The following is a 15,068-nucleotide window of genomic DNA, read 5'->3' on the forward strand; positions in this document are numbered from 1 at the left end:
CTACAAAGATTATACATGGTGGAGCAAGATACTTCATGGCAAGTCATGTTTATGGGAGCAAAAGGACGACGGTTCTGGTCTGCATAAAGGGGCGTGTCCAGAGACCTAAAGGTGCTGGATGTTTGATACAGGTATCGATATTTAAGAGCTTAAAAACTGAAATATCATTTTTTAAAACATGAATACATAATATAAACAAACAGTGTGAAACAGATTAGTCATCGTTCTCTGTTAGAAACACTCTGTAATGGAGACAGTGTTGTTAAATGATCTGAATCATAGTTTGACATTTACTGTTACTGATCAGCCGACACATACACAGACCCTTGAATATCTGCAGTCAGCTGATATCAGCTGAGGTCGACTGAGCTCTAACACATCTCACTGCACAGCCCCTGTAGGACACCGCTCATCTCTGGAATAACTGGGACTTAACTTTACATTCAGGACTTCATCAAGTGATGTCTGATGGGGAAGATACTATAGGTCACAACATGGCTCTCTTTGAGAATCGTGGCTGAATTTGAACTTGTAGTAGCATCAGGTTTGAAACACAGATGAAAACAAACATAAAAACAAATACTAGAATAAAAGAAACCAGCAGGTAAACATATCTGAGTGATACCTGTACACTAGAGATTTAATGATTGGCCCAAGCTCGGCCCACTACAGGCTGAAGACCAGAGGATTGAACTTTTAACTTTAATGTGTACACACACACACACACACACACACACACACACACACACACACACACACACACACACACACACACACACACACACACACACACACACAGTAGATAGACTAAAATTACTGCTAGCTCAAAGCTATGTAGCACCTCTGAGTCACAGTGATTGGACTGGAGAATACTTTCCAATCATGTGGCAAAAGCGAGCGTACATTAGAGTGAGAGCTGAGAGCAGAACCCTCTCTGCAGAGGACCATTAGTGGGTTTGTGCAAATACACATCAGGCTCTGACTGTGTTTTATTTTATTTCCTTTCTTCTCATTCTGCAGTATCTCCTCCCGGAGTCCATTGTTCATTACAGCACCACTAATATTACTGCTGCAGAAGTTTGATCTACTGGTTCTACTGGTTCAACTTGAAGCATGACGCTGCAAAAATATGATTTATCCATCTCTCCTCTCTCCTCCACCTCCTCCCTCACTCCTTCTCTCTTTCCCTCCTCCTTCCCTTTATCAATAATAAATCCTCTCTCTGGCCAGTTTAGCTCTGTGGTGGAGTTGATGGGGGAGAGTAAAGGATCTGGTTTCCACTGCGGAGAGGAAGAGCAGGATGGACAGGCGAAGGAAATTGGTTTCTCCTGACCAGCTTCATCCTCAAGGGCAACAGGATCAGTTTATCCAAACTGCTGACTTCAACTGGGTCTAATGACAAAACATTTTTGTTCTATTCTCCTAAACTTCTGACTGTGACTCTGTGAGTTTGTTTGTACAAGTAGTCAAAGTCAGATTTATCAAACTCTCTTATCCTCCTTCTTCTCAGATTCCTAATCTGAACACAGACATGAAACACATGTTGATCTGATTCAGTGCAACTTCCACTTCCTGGGGATATCATCATCTCTGATGTGCATCCCGAATAACCCTCCAGAAATCCACTTAGAAAGCAAAGAAAAAAGAGGCTGCAGAACCTCATTCAGAATCTTCATGTTTTCAAGTTTTCTTCAGTGTCACAGTAATCCAGTAATAGCTGTCTGTACATCCATGGCTACACTGCAAACAAGAGCTGATCACAGCTGATTCAGCTACTTTTAATGGGACAGTTTAAGTACATGTACACAGATACAGGCCAAAAAACTGGGGTCAAGTTGTAGCCCACAGTTACTACAGCATTAAACTTTAGGAACACCGGGCATGCTATGTCAACTGGAATCTACACGTCCAAAGTCCACTTAATCAGAAAGAACACATTTTGTGTGTAATTACTGGATTTTGAAGATGAAAAGGCAGAGCTCAGTACCTGCATTTTTTAGGAATGGTGTGTGGTACAGCCCAACACCTCCATGTATATGACCCCTGTGTCGATCTACAACAAGTAGTTTTTAAAAGAAAAAGATCACAGCCTCGTTGAACTGTGGGACTTTTTTGACTTAATCTCACTAATCTGAAAAATTTGAACCAAAGCTTTGAACCAAGTAATAAAAATGTGCTTGGGTTGCACATATACCTGCACAAGAACTCGTTTGTTGTGAATGTTTGACTTTTTGGGGCAAATTAGTGATGAATCTCCTCTACAAGACTCTGCAAGCCTCCCACCTGACCTAACAGCAGTTCTTCAGTCCAAGGTCCAGCACCACTGCTCCCGCTAGAAGACATATTTACTGCTGAGTGATATTTAATAAAGATAAAATCATCTCATTGTAGAGTCAAGTGTACAGCGCAAAGTGTGTAAAACTCACGCATTAAATTAAAAGGGTCACGGCCCAGGACAACACACTACAAAAAATCTCATTAAATTAAAACACACTACATACTACATGCACACCCATGTACCTGGTCTTTGCCTGTGACTTTTAGGGTAGAATAATACAACCAAAAAGGCATCAAAATGAAGGCGTTACAAACTTTTTTTTGCGCTGTTTGCCAGCCAGCCTGAGAACTTCAAATCCTTTTTTTTACTTTGCTATTTTTGCTCTCTGCCTTTGTAAAGCGGTTCTGCCTCCCACAATATCAGCTTCTCTGAGACAGTTAAATACTGAAGACTTCCTGCCTGAGCTCCTCTGAAAACAGCTCTTTGTACTTTATGATAATGATGGCTTGGAGGTTTATCTACTTTGTGCTGTATACTAACTGAGTGACTGACAGCACAATACTGAAACCTGAAGTTATTATAATTCCCAAATCTGTCAAGACAAACATAAAACACAGCCCGCTTTTACTGCCACAATTAGATCTAGAGTTTAAAACACATTCAGGATACAAGAAACACTAACAAGGCACTGCTGAACGAGTCCCAACACTCACATAACACACAACAACGGTTTGTTTTGCTATCATGAAAAGACAGCAGCAGCAGGAGGATGTGCCGATGTGCGCTCACACATGCAGTTGTACTTACAGCTGTGCTGGCTGCAGCCTGTTTAGACTCCTCTGTGAGAAACGCCAACATCAGCTCCACCTTCTGTTTCTCCTCCTCGCTGATGTAGTCTGTGTCTGTTGGTAGGAAAAACACACACGCACGTAAATATACAGGACTGTGACAAATCTACATGTTATTATTTTTTATGGCAGCTTCTCTTCAGAGCAAAGAAAGGACAAATATGGTTGGATGCAGTGCAGGAAAAAATAAATTTACCTTGCTAAAGGCTAATTTCTATTACTTTCTGTTACTTTCATCTCTAGCCAGCCCTGGCCACACAAAACATTTACATACTGCACCATGTTTTCAAAAGACAGTTTTACAATGGAGATTTCAATGTTTCTCAGTTTGACAACATGCAAACCTTTAGACAGGTATGTGAGAAGTGTTGTAGGAGTGTGCAGACATGCTAGCAGTTAGCTTTCAGAGCACAATCTGATTTTTATTTCAGTTCTGTAGTTCTCAGACTGTGTTGAGGCCTGAGATGTATCAGCATTTCTTTGAGCTCCATTACTGTGACACTTGTTTCCACAGCTGCTTTGACAATGGATGTCAACAGTCTTACCACTCATTCATCACTGCCTATTCAACAGCATATTTTCAGGTTTATTCTAGCGTTCTGCTGTTTGAAAACATCATATAACCAGACCACAAGTCTCCAGCCGTGCTAACAGCTCTGTGTAGTTGTACACAGTGGTTTTAAACAAACATATTGTTCCTCCTCTAGACTCATATTTATTGGGTTGATATAGCTTCATCAAGTTTGGCCAAATACTGTTTTTACAGTAAAAATCCATATAACATCAATAAACCAATAACACAGGAATGTGTGATCCATATTTGGAAAGCTGACTCAATATAAGGCGCTGCTGTAATCATTGTTCTGTAAGCTGATCTGAGGTCTGATATCAGACTTGTGCAAGTCAGGGAGACTACGAATGACATCTGGGAAACACTGTGCTCCAATTCAGAGATCCCGTTACAGCTGAAGCACCAAATATAAACCACAAAGACAAAGGTGAAAGTATGTTACTACTATCAAAGCCAGCCACAAAGCAATGCAAATAATCCAACAGTCATTATTTACTTCACTTACAGTACCTGATTCTGCTCAGAATAGCATCCTTGTTGTACACCAAGACAAATACAGGACTTTTCCTACAGCTGCAGTCAGACTGTACAACGAAACAATGGAAAAACACCCAGGGATCAGACACTGCTTAACCTGTCATCAACATTTCTTAGGCTTTGACTTTTTGACTGAGTTACTGACTGCCAAAAGATTTACTCACCATCCCACCCCTCCAGTCCTCAAGACTGGTCTTGACTTGGTTGCTGGTCTCTAGATCCAAAAAGGTAGAGAACCCCTGGCCTAAATACTAGATGTGACTAACCTAGAACCAGTTAACCTAGGTTTTGGGTTAACTGGTGATTCTAAATTGCCTGTTACAGGTGTGACTGTTAGCCCTGTGATCCCCACCCAGCTAAGTCAGTAGCAATGTCAGTTGGAACTAGCTCCAGCTCCCAGGCAACCCTAAAGGATAAGTGGTATGGTGAATGAATGAGCAACTTGTCATAGGTGGAACATGCAGTAGGCTGTTGTTACTCATTGTGCCGGTAAAAACCACCTGTGAAAGAAGCTGTCGGGCTGCAGTGGGGCTTTTTGGGGCTCAACTTTGGTGCTTCAGGCCCCGCACCAAAGCAAAAGTTCTAGTGTAGGAAGAGTTGGTGGACACCATGAAGACAGACTTGCAGCTGCACTCAAAGGGGTCTTGTTACTGGACATGTAAGACAGAGTTTTGCCCAGGCTGTCTTTAGCAGAGAAGTGGATATGCTAACCCTCAACTGGGTATAAGGACAGGAAGTGGAACGACCAGTGTAAAGAGCCCACTTTATGACCTCAGTGGAAGAAGTGGGAATGAAGGACTTAATGGAGTTGTTGGTCTAACCCTATTGCTGGACACTGAGGTCAGTGTTGTAGCTAGAAAGCTCCACAAAACCTCCCTGACTGAGGGCGGGATGATGGAACAGAGGTTTGACTCTTCACTCCTCCCACAGATAAAAGATTCTATTCAGTCAAGTGAACATGCACCTTGTGAACCTGCAGAAAGCCCATGTTCCTGTGCCCTGAGTGTCATGTGGATGTAGTGCAATGAAGGGCGTAATCACCAGTGCAAAGGGATTCATTTGTAGCCAGATTTGAACTGTTTGTACAAGGGTAAAGATCAGATCATGCTAGAAAGAATGAGTTTGTACAACATGGTGCAACACCACGTCTGAAGGTGAAACGTTTTCTATCTTTACTGAATGAGTGAGTAATACCATTGGCATTGGACAGTATCTGATATTTGTGACACGTAGATGCAGATTCTGTCACTGAGGACATGAAATCTGCTGGTTGCTGCACCTGAATGTTGCTAAGAGTTTTATCTGTGTATCTTTATTCATTATCTGCAATGAAACATGGACTAAGTGAAGTTGCCTCAGTTTCTGTTTAGTTTCACTTTTATGCTCACCCCGTCTTCTCCCTGTCCCTCTTTATTTTTATGCAGAGGTAGGGGGACTTTTAATTTTACTTTGGGAAGAAGGAAAACTTGCTGATCTGTGATAAACAGACTACATATTTTAATAGAGCTCCACCTGTCTTATCTACCTCTGCAGAGTGCACACTAATGAAGTGTATGAAATGAGCCATGAATTTAGAGGAGTTGTCCTAAAATAGGAGACTGATATTAAACCACAACACCAAGTCTTTACTCATGGGTCTGGAAAAGAGTTGCTGCCCTTTCATGCTGATCGAGTCAAATGTCTCCCTATGGAAGTTTTCTTGGAACGTCTCACAGAGAAGAGTCCCCGAGGCTGAACAAACATATCCCAACCAGCTTGGGAACAAGTTGGAAGGCATGACTGTGAAGGACATCTGAGCTAGTCTGTGGCCTGACTGTTAGATAACCAGCCAAAAAGTATGAATGTAGTATACAATATGTGGAGTCAGTGCCTAAATGTTGATCATTTTAAAAGTTTTCCTCTATTAAAAGGATAAAAAGTCCAACATTAGCTGCTCGCTGACATAAACCAGGACACTGCTGTGATCAGTAACAGCATCCATCGCTGATGCATTTCTGATTCAATTTACCAACCCACTGGCTTAGTCCGCAGCCTCGTTCAGCCACAGCGTACTGTATATGAGAGACTATTATGCAAATGCAGAGTTGGGGTGATTCCTTATAGTGCATGTCAGAGCCACACAAAGTGCAGCTTTGTCCACACACCATTTGTAAATGAGAGACTGTTTTCTGTTGTGGAGAAAATGCAGCGCTGTATATATTTGAGGTTTGAATGACAGTTATTTGACAAGTCCAGAACCGCCTTCGTCTTGATTCCCTCCACTGCTGCTGTGTGAATATGAGTTGACTGGTTGATGGAGATAAACAGCTGGTGGAGCTGATTCTCCAGTTGCTGCCATTAAACCATTGCAGAGGATGATGATTAAAATAGCTCATGTCAAAGCTCAATTAATGGAAAACGATGTGGAAAACGTATTAATATGAGGAAGGTTCCACACGTTTTCCTCTCCCAACTCAAAGTGATGAGATGCCTTTTGTTTTTTGTATTTCTTTTGTTGTTTCCATTCAGATTTTTTCATGCAGAAACTGAATATGTGCATAAAACAGGTGGATGAGAGAGATGTTGAAAAGGAATAAAGGAAGTAAACTGCATGTAGAAAAGAAAATGAGGGTAGGAAGGAGAGGGTAATATAGTGAGACAGGAGAAAGAGCCAGGCAGCAAGACAGTAGCAGTTAGCAAACTTACATAATACACAACATGACATGGAAAGATAATTGTTTAGGAGTCACATCTGGCCAGATGTTTGAGATAACTGCATACTGTTTTTGCTCTGCAGAGCTGAGGTTTTGGAGTGCTTTCATTATTCTAGCTGCTGCAAATTTGATATAATACACAAGATTGTAATACACAACAGTGCACTTATAATATTTGTTTTTTCTCTTGTCTAAACAAACTTTATTTCAATTATTTTCTTCTTAACAATACTGGAAGCATGGCTGTGGGGATGGCAACGCCGCCCTGTCGGACTGTATTTCTATAATTTCACTTAATCATGATGTTATTTCTTTGCTCTATTAAAGTTTGGGTCAGCTGTTATCTCCTGTGTTGTGAGTAAAATGCTATATAAATAAAGTTGAGTTGAACAGAGATTCGTAGGGCTTCTGTCTGCACTGGTTTCTCAGACAGATTGAGAAATGGGCACCAGTGAAAACCAGAGACAGGCAGACATTTAGAGCAAAGGTTATGATCAAATTCAAGCACACAGAGTCAGCATCATGTGAGACAGACTGTGAGCAGGATGTCAGTCGCCCGGGCGAAGAACACAGCTGCTCATCTTCTGAGCATTTCAAACTCTCAGAACTAACTATAGCTCTATTTAATCACTTCCGGTCTCGGGTCTTTCCATTTGTTCTCGTCAGCCAACGACGATCAGATGCTTTCTCCACTCTGTAACTGCGAAGAATACAGTTGATGTTTTTGCCGATGGAATGGAAATTGCATCTGAATGTTTTAATGTATATGTGTGGAATAGGACAGAAATACACATACTGTCCCTGCTGGACTACATTATCATAAACCATGACATTTTCATATAAATAAATGTCTTATTACCTTTAACTACCCTTTAGCACGCTTTCTTTTCAGGGACGCGTTTGCATTTCTTATTCTGATAATCTAATATCACAGCTTCATAGAAAAATATAAAGGAAGTGATGCTTTTTGCAGAATATCTCAGACTCTCCTCACTCTTTCCCTCATTTTTACTTCATTCTTTTTTCTCCTGACTTTCCCCTGCCTGCATTTTTTTCTCTCTGCTATACTGTCTCCACACACATTGACTCTTTTCACCCTCATCATCGCTGCCAGCTTTCAATTTCAGAATCAAGTCATTCCTCCACTTTGGTTCAGACTGAAATGTCTTTGCTGCACTTTAAAGGCCATACGAGCAGAGTTGGTGGAACAGCAGCGCACAGACTCAGCGTCAGGATTAGAAATGAGAAATAGAAGAAGAAATAGAAGAAGCCGAGTTCTTACAGCAGCAGGTTCTTAAAGCCAGTTTTCTTGGTGGTCAAAGACCTGTAGCCCCTCCCTGAGGGTGGGAGGGGTCAGATACAACTTTATGATTGATTGTTGTACAATAATTCAACAGACAGGAGTGGGGAGTCACTCAGAGGCTCTTGACAGTGATTGGCTCTGGAGACAAAAAACATCTTAGAGCCTCAGCAGTCAGGATTTAGATCACATCACAGGCACTTATCAGTTCATCAGTCAGTGAAGAATATTGTAAAACAAAAGATGAATGCCTCCCACTGTCTTCTGGAAGTTTTCAGCAGATAAGAAGAAAAAGATGACCTTTGCAGAAATGCAAATGAGCTCGTGTTTCTGCAGCCTCCTATTGTTTAAACTGGATTTTATTTATACGACAGTAACCTCGGTGATGTCAGAGCGAATAACTGTTGTAGCAGAGGATCACTGTCAATTCAAAAAGGCTTTCCCTCACATCGACAGATGCCTCTGCCTCTGTCCCTGTCTGTCTCTCTCTGTCCCATCTGTCACTGTCTCAGTGTCTCTGTCTCCATCCCTTTCCCTCTCTCTTTCTCTCTGCCCCATATTTGTCTCTGTCCTTGTCTCGGTGTCCCTGTCTCTGTCTGTCTTCATCTGTCTTCATCTCTGTCCCTTTCTCTCTCTCTGTCTCCGTCTCTGTCTGCCCCTCTTTCTCTGTTTCTATCCCTGCCTTTCTCTCTGTCTGTCTCCCTGTCCCTGTCTCTCTCTGTCTGTCTTTCTGTCTGTCTCTCTTTGTCTCTGTCCCTGTCTGCCTCTGTCTGTCTCTCTGTCTCTGTCAATCTCTCTCTCTCTGTCTCCATCTATCTCTCTGTCCCCGTCTCTCTCTGTCTCTCTTTCTGTCTGTCTCTCTTTGTATCTGTCCTTGTTGGTCTCTGTCTCGTATTCTTCTTTTAATTCTCTTCTTATCTGTTTCTTACTGCATACTTTCAGTTTGCAGTGTAACTGTCCCTCTGTTTAGTCTGGTTTTATCCATCTACACCTCTGTCTGTCTGTCTGTCTGTCCCTTCCTCTCTGTGTTTCTCTCTCCCTCCCTCCCCCCCTTGTCTCCCCCTCCATATTCCTGCAGATATCATGTGAAGCGATTGTAATCTCTCACTGCAGATGAACATGGCAGCTGTCCAACAAGCCAATATCACAGCCTAGACTGGGGTGCTAGCACTCCTCTGCTGAAAGAGGATCTGTCTGATTGCAGAAGAGAAGGGGGGAGCATTATAGGGAGAAGTAAATGGAAAGACAAATCGAAAGCCATCAAGTGAGAGGGTGAATGTAGAGAGAGAGAGAAGAGATGAATAAATAGAGTGGAGGGAGGTAGGGAGTTAAAGGAAAGCAGCGGGAAGGAGGGAAGAGAGTTTCTTCACAGAACACGTCTGAGACTGAGCAGCTCTTTCAGCACTTAGTAAATGAAAAACTGAGGGACATGACTGATGAAGACATGAACAGAGAGTCATGGTCAACATGTCCTCCCTAGTTTTTAACCTCTGCCCGGTTCACCTCCACCTTTTGTTTGTACCTGCCATTGCTCATCTCCACTCAAGCGCAATTACAGTCTGAGAGCTTGAAGAAAAAAGTCACAACAGAATCAAGGGGATAATTGATTTAAGACAGGAATGTAGAGCTGAGACGGACGATTAAAAGCAAAGAGTCTGCAGTCATGCTATGATGCTAACACACGAATGTTAAGCAGGTATGTTTATCATGCTCTCCATTGAACATGTCCTCCAACCTGAAGGACCACAAAGCTGGTTTGTGCTGAACCTCTCATGTGACCAATAATTTAGCAGCCACAGATAAACTGTTAAAAAATCACTGTTAAATAATAAGCGTTTTATGATGTGATAGTGCTGCGGTACAGGTTTGGACTGGTCTAGGGAGAGACCATGGTTTGGTTTAAAAGGTTAGAGGATCTGCTTTAAAGAAATAATGCTGAAACAGAAACAAGCAGCGATCTCCTGTGTTGACCACCCATCCCCCCCGACCTCCTTTCTACGAGTCACTCTTTATACTACGTCTCTTGACTTCCTCCTTTGTGCCTTTGCAAGCAGGAATACTATGGGGCTGAAAAATGGTGCTAACATGGAAGTGCTAAAAACTGCAGTTCCTCGGATGGCCACTTGAGGTTGGCTCCAAAAGTGAGTCCATCCCCACAGACTCTCATGTTGCAATAACTTTACAGCAGAAAGAAACAGGCGTTTTAGTACCATATAACCTGTAAACTGTTTTGGTCTCTATAGCCAGTGATGTCCTTCATGAATATTTGTGTGGGGGGTGAATTTTCATCATGAAGCAGTTTGGACAATTTAAAATTTTGAACTGAAGGGGGTGTGGCTCAAGAGGTAGAGCAGGTTTGTCCACTAATCAGAAGGTCGGGTGGTTTGATTCCCGGCTCCTCTAGTCTGTGAAGTGTCTTTGGGCAAGATACTGAACAAAATATAATTGCCCCTGAAGTACTATAGTGTGTGTACAGTATGCTACATATGTAAGAAAAAGCGCTGTATAAATGTGTGTGTGCATGGGTGAATGTGGCTTGTATTGTAAAGTGCTTTGAGTGGTTAATAAGACTAGAAAAGTGCAATTTAAGTGCAGTCAATTTACCATTTACTTGATGATGATGGCGCTCGATGAAAAGTCAGAATTATTACAGCTCATTCTGAATCACATTTCAGCACAAACCATCCAACAGTTTTTGAGATATTTCAGTATGAACTGAAGTGATGAAGTGACATTTCTACTGGTGTGACTGAAAAAAATTTTGAAATGCACGAGATTCATTTGTAACTGCGCTAATGGAGGCTGGCTGCAGGATAAATGCATGGAGGACAGGAAGAGCTCTGCAGTATAAGCCTGTGAAGCAGCTGTGGGGCCATTGAAATCTCTATGGAAGACATCTGACTGTACAGCAGTGTCCAGGGAAATTCAAGGTCTTCCATCAAAGCATGTTCCAGGTAAAAGCATACAACCATGAGCAATAAAGAGGACATTACCTTGGTAATAAAAGCAGTGTTAGATCTAAAGGAGAAAATGACAGAGTTAGCTTGTGGATATCAGTGAAACACTGCGATGGTCCAACAGCATACACACTGCACATTTTGCTTTCACTCGCAGTAATGTACGTCTTTCTTGTGCAGAGTCTAAAAGGCTTCAGGGTGTGGTTGGACCAGGCTTAGCTTAGAAAGGTGTTGGCAGGGAGCAGCAGGGAGTGAATGAATAAATGAAATGATAAGTTAATCACTGACTCAGTCAATGAATCTTCAAACTGGTCTGAGCCAGTGGATCCCAACCCTTTTGAATTATTGGAATATGTCCAGACCCCTGGTGACAAGTTGTGGACAACCAAAGAGGAATTTCTTTGTTGAGTTTGTCTAATTTGGAGGATTTTAAATAAAAGTAAGAAAACAAATATTTTCACCTGCTATTTAAACTACAATTGAAATAACTAATAGGTCATTAGTATCATTCATTTAATTCTGGCTTTGAGGCTGTGGTTTAACATCACAATATTGACAGCACAGTATCAATTTCACTGTGCAACACAGTATTTGGCAGCATATATATGTAAACAGGTCTTGTGTGTATATGTATCACATGAATCCAGATGGTTGTGTTTAAATATCAGTTGTTATTTACACTACAGTGGACAGAGATGAAAAAAACAATCAAATATCCATATTTACTCAAAGTGTTAAGATACCGGTAGAAACTACAGCTGCCACTGTTGCAAACTTTAACAAACAGAAAATTGATTTTTTTATATTTGCTGTGCTGTTCTCATTGATCTTCATATTCACTCCATAACTTTATTTATTTCTGCAGAAAGCCTGAAGTTTATTGACATGCAGACTGGACAGCCTTTCTCTGCTGCACGCTTTGAAGTGGGATCAACTGCAGTAAATTTACTTATTGAGAGTGAAATGGAAAATATGAAATTGTTTTTTATTGCAGACTGAGAGCTGGACATTAATATGTGGCTGAGTGGGTTCTGGTCCAATAAAACAAAGGCTGTGTTGTGTGTAAGCTTGTTACCTGCCTGCTGGCTCTGAGCACTCCACAGGGAAAAACGTGGAGCTGTCCTCTGCTGCTCTGTGAGCCCCGCACACTTATTCAGACAGTGTGTGTTATGGATCTCTGTTACTGTGTAAAATAAAATCCTGCCTGGTGACCCACTACAGTCCTTTTAGCCAATTTTCTGCTCCCTGTGTCTGGACCACTGAGGTCTAGCAGCAGTCAGACGTATTTTTTACCTCCTGTAGAAAAATGATCACTGAAACTATTTCCCCAGATTCTTTCACTGTGAGTGAGTTTGAATATAGGTTTGCTATGTAGTGTTGTTGGAGTAAAGAGGAGTAAAAAAAGTCCATAACCTCCCTCCGTGGATCGAGCAGTCAACAATTTCCTTATATTCTGTGTTCAGAGTCAAAGACTCAGACTGTAAACTGAAATCACTGCACCATGTGCTGGTGATAAATGAGTGTGTCGGCTGTTGTGTGGCCTCTCTGATTAACACTGAGTCTCTCAGGCCGTGTAGTAGCGTTGGCAGTGTTCAGAGTGAGTAATAAAGTCTCTTGTGTAAAGCTTAAGCTTACCAATGAAAACTATTTTTATTTTGGCTAAATTCTAATGATTGTCTTTACTCATCACTTGTGGGCAATGTCTCCCCTGTGCAGCCTGAAAATAGGAACAGTGTGGCGAGCCCTATAATCGTGAACGATGACTGAGTGATCATATTTCCACCATTGGTCTGCCAAATATCACATGACTGAGTCAGAGTTTCCCCATTGGCTGATGCTCACTTTCTATTAGGGGGGCGTTTACAGCCGGCAGTTTTGCCAACTTAGCACATTTGTCTCTATGTATATATTTAAAAAACTTGTTGCAACAAATCTAGCAACTTTTTGGACAAAGCTTAGCAACTTAGAAGAGAGTCATTACCAGCAGCAGTTTGTTACCCAGATGCTGGCCAAGAGACTAAATAAGAAAGAGATTCTGTTGCTTCTAACGTTCTCTGTGAGTGATTATTCTACAAGTAAATATAGGTGAAATCACAGCACAGTCTTTGTCCTGTGTTTGGTGAGCTTGTCAGATGGTGGCTATATTAAAATACTGCTTATATGAGCACAGAGAGTAGGAGAGAAGCAAACAGATAGAGGTGAATACATCTGACACTAGAAAGAATGCATATATGATGGAAGAGTCCTCAATTTCACATAATGACCATATGCGGTCCAGCCACACAAAAGGTTGTGACGTAGTACAGACTGTGGGATGGATCAGAGGTTCATGTTCAGAATTAACTGTAATAACCTCTGACTTTTCCTCTAGTACCATCATCAGGTCAACATTTTAATGTATCCAGTACTTTGGTTTATGACCAGATACCCGCAGATCTAATGACGTTCCCATCAGCCTCAGCTGTGCTTTATGTTTATGATCATGATAAATAATCCACATGCTGATGCTAGCATCTAGCTGCTGTGCCTCAGGTGATTTGTTCTTTTGTTTTCATGCCTGTGGCATGTTGTGTACATGTGTTTGATGGATTATAAATGTTTAAAACAGGTATGTGTGTGTTAATAGTGGGGGTTGTATATTACTCTGTCAGTGCTAACTGACCAGGCAGCAGACGGGGAGTCTCTAATGGCTGCTGGTCAGTGCTGCAATGTACTGACACAGGAGCTGTGATGGTTGACATCTATTCTTATGGGACTGTTGTTAACATCTACACAGAGACACATATACCTACCACCACCCCCCCATCCCCACAACACACACACACACACACACACACACACACACACACACACACACACACACACACACACACACACACACAAATCCTCTGTTTTCTTACCGTTCACCATTAAGAGCAAACAAACAATAACAGGCTCCTTCTGACAGTAGAAATGTTTCTGTGGATCAGTGTTCACCATATGGTTTGTGTATTTATTTTACAGTTGTATTGTTGCAGCTTCTATGTGTGTAAGTGTAGAAAGGTTGTCTGTTTCCCACGCTACAGATGTTCACTCATTGACACCAACTCCTACACATGTAGTTCTGGGTCAGTGTGAGGATCAACACTGTTACCAGCCAGTTCATACGTTTTTCTTTTTCCTATATTTAATTACAGCTATGGATAATTTTAATGTTGTCCAGCAGATCCTAATTCGTCTTTGAAATGGAAGCTACTGCAGCAAGAATGCAGAAAAAAAGAGAGCGTGTCATTACTACAAAGATTATATATCCAAATAGAAAGCTGAGATGGCAGAAATCCATATAAATATGAACACAAATGTCTTTTTAAAACAATTATGGATCATTTAAGTGGGATATGAAATGTGATCAATAATGTTCTGCCACCAGCTTCCTTAGACCAGGTAAAAGTAAAACACGAGTCATGTCATCTCTCCCACCACAGTGCAGTGGATGTTACTCCACCCATGCAGTAAATGTACACACTCACAGCAGTAAAATTAAGTATCTAGTGCACCATGAGGCAGCATGACATTCAGTTTTCTCCTGTAAAACTCTCCACCTGACTATTACTTACTGTACTGTAGATGTCTATAAATGTATTTTTAATGAGGCTGCAGTTACATCTGTCCAGACAGAATGATAATTACAGATATTTGCATATTATAACCTAACCAAGTAGCTAAACAGAGAAGACTGTAGCTTAAAATAAGAGTGGTAAGTGGTAAGTGATTGACATGACAGTGACATGATTAGCATAACAAGTTTTTTTTAATTATAAACTTACTTTATTGGTCCAGACCACATAATCAGACTTTGACTGTTTGTTCTCTACTGTTGAAGAGCGGGGTGGAATTCAGAATTC

The 15,068-nt window shown here is 41.4% G+C and overlaps 1 protein-coding gene across 1 annotated transcript in view; it reads right to left on the reverse strand.

The window, feature by feature from the left end:
* Positions 1-15,068, reverse strand: part of rnf123 (ring finger protein 123) — a 137,321-nt gene that overhangs the window by 22,854 nt on the left and 99,399 nt on the right. Inside the window, exon 38 of the mRNA XM_071493713.1 lies at positions 3,086-3,180. Coding sequence (XP_071349814.1) covers positions 3,086-3,180 — 95 coding nt within the window. The remainder of the gene's footprint in view (positions 1-3,085; positions 3,181-15,068) is intronic.

Source organism: Trachinotus anak, unplaced genomic scaffold (genome assembly GCF_046630095.1).
Source record: "Trachinotus anak isolate AG129_WGS33_773 ecotype Australia unplaced genomic scaffold, CSIRO_AGI_Tana_v1 ptg000013l, whole genome shotgun sequence".
Lineage (NCBI taxonomy): Eukaryota > Metazoa > Chordata > Actinopteri > Carangiformes > Carangidae > Trachinotus > Trachinotus anak.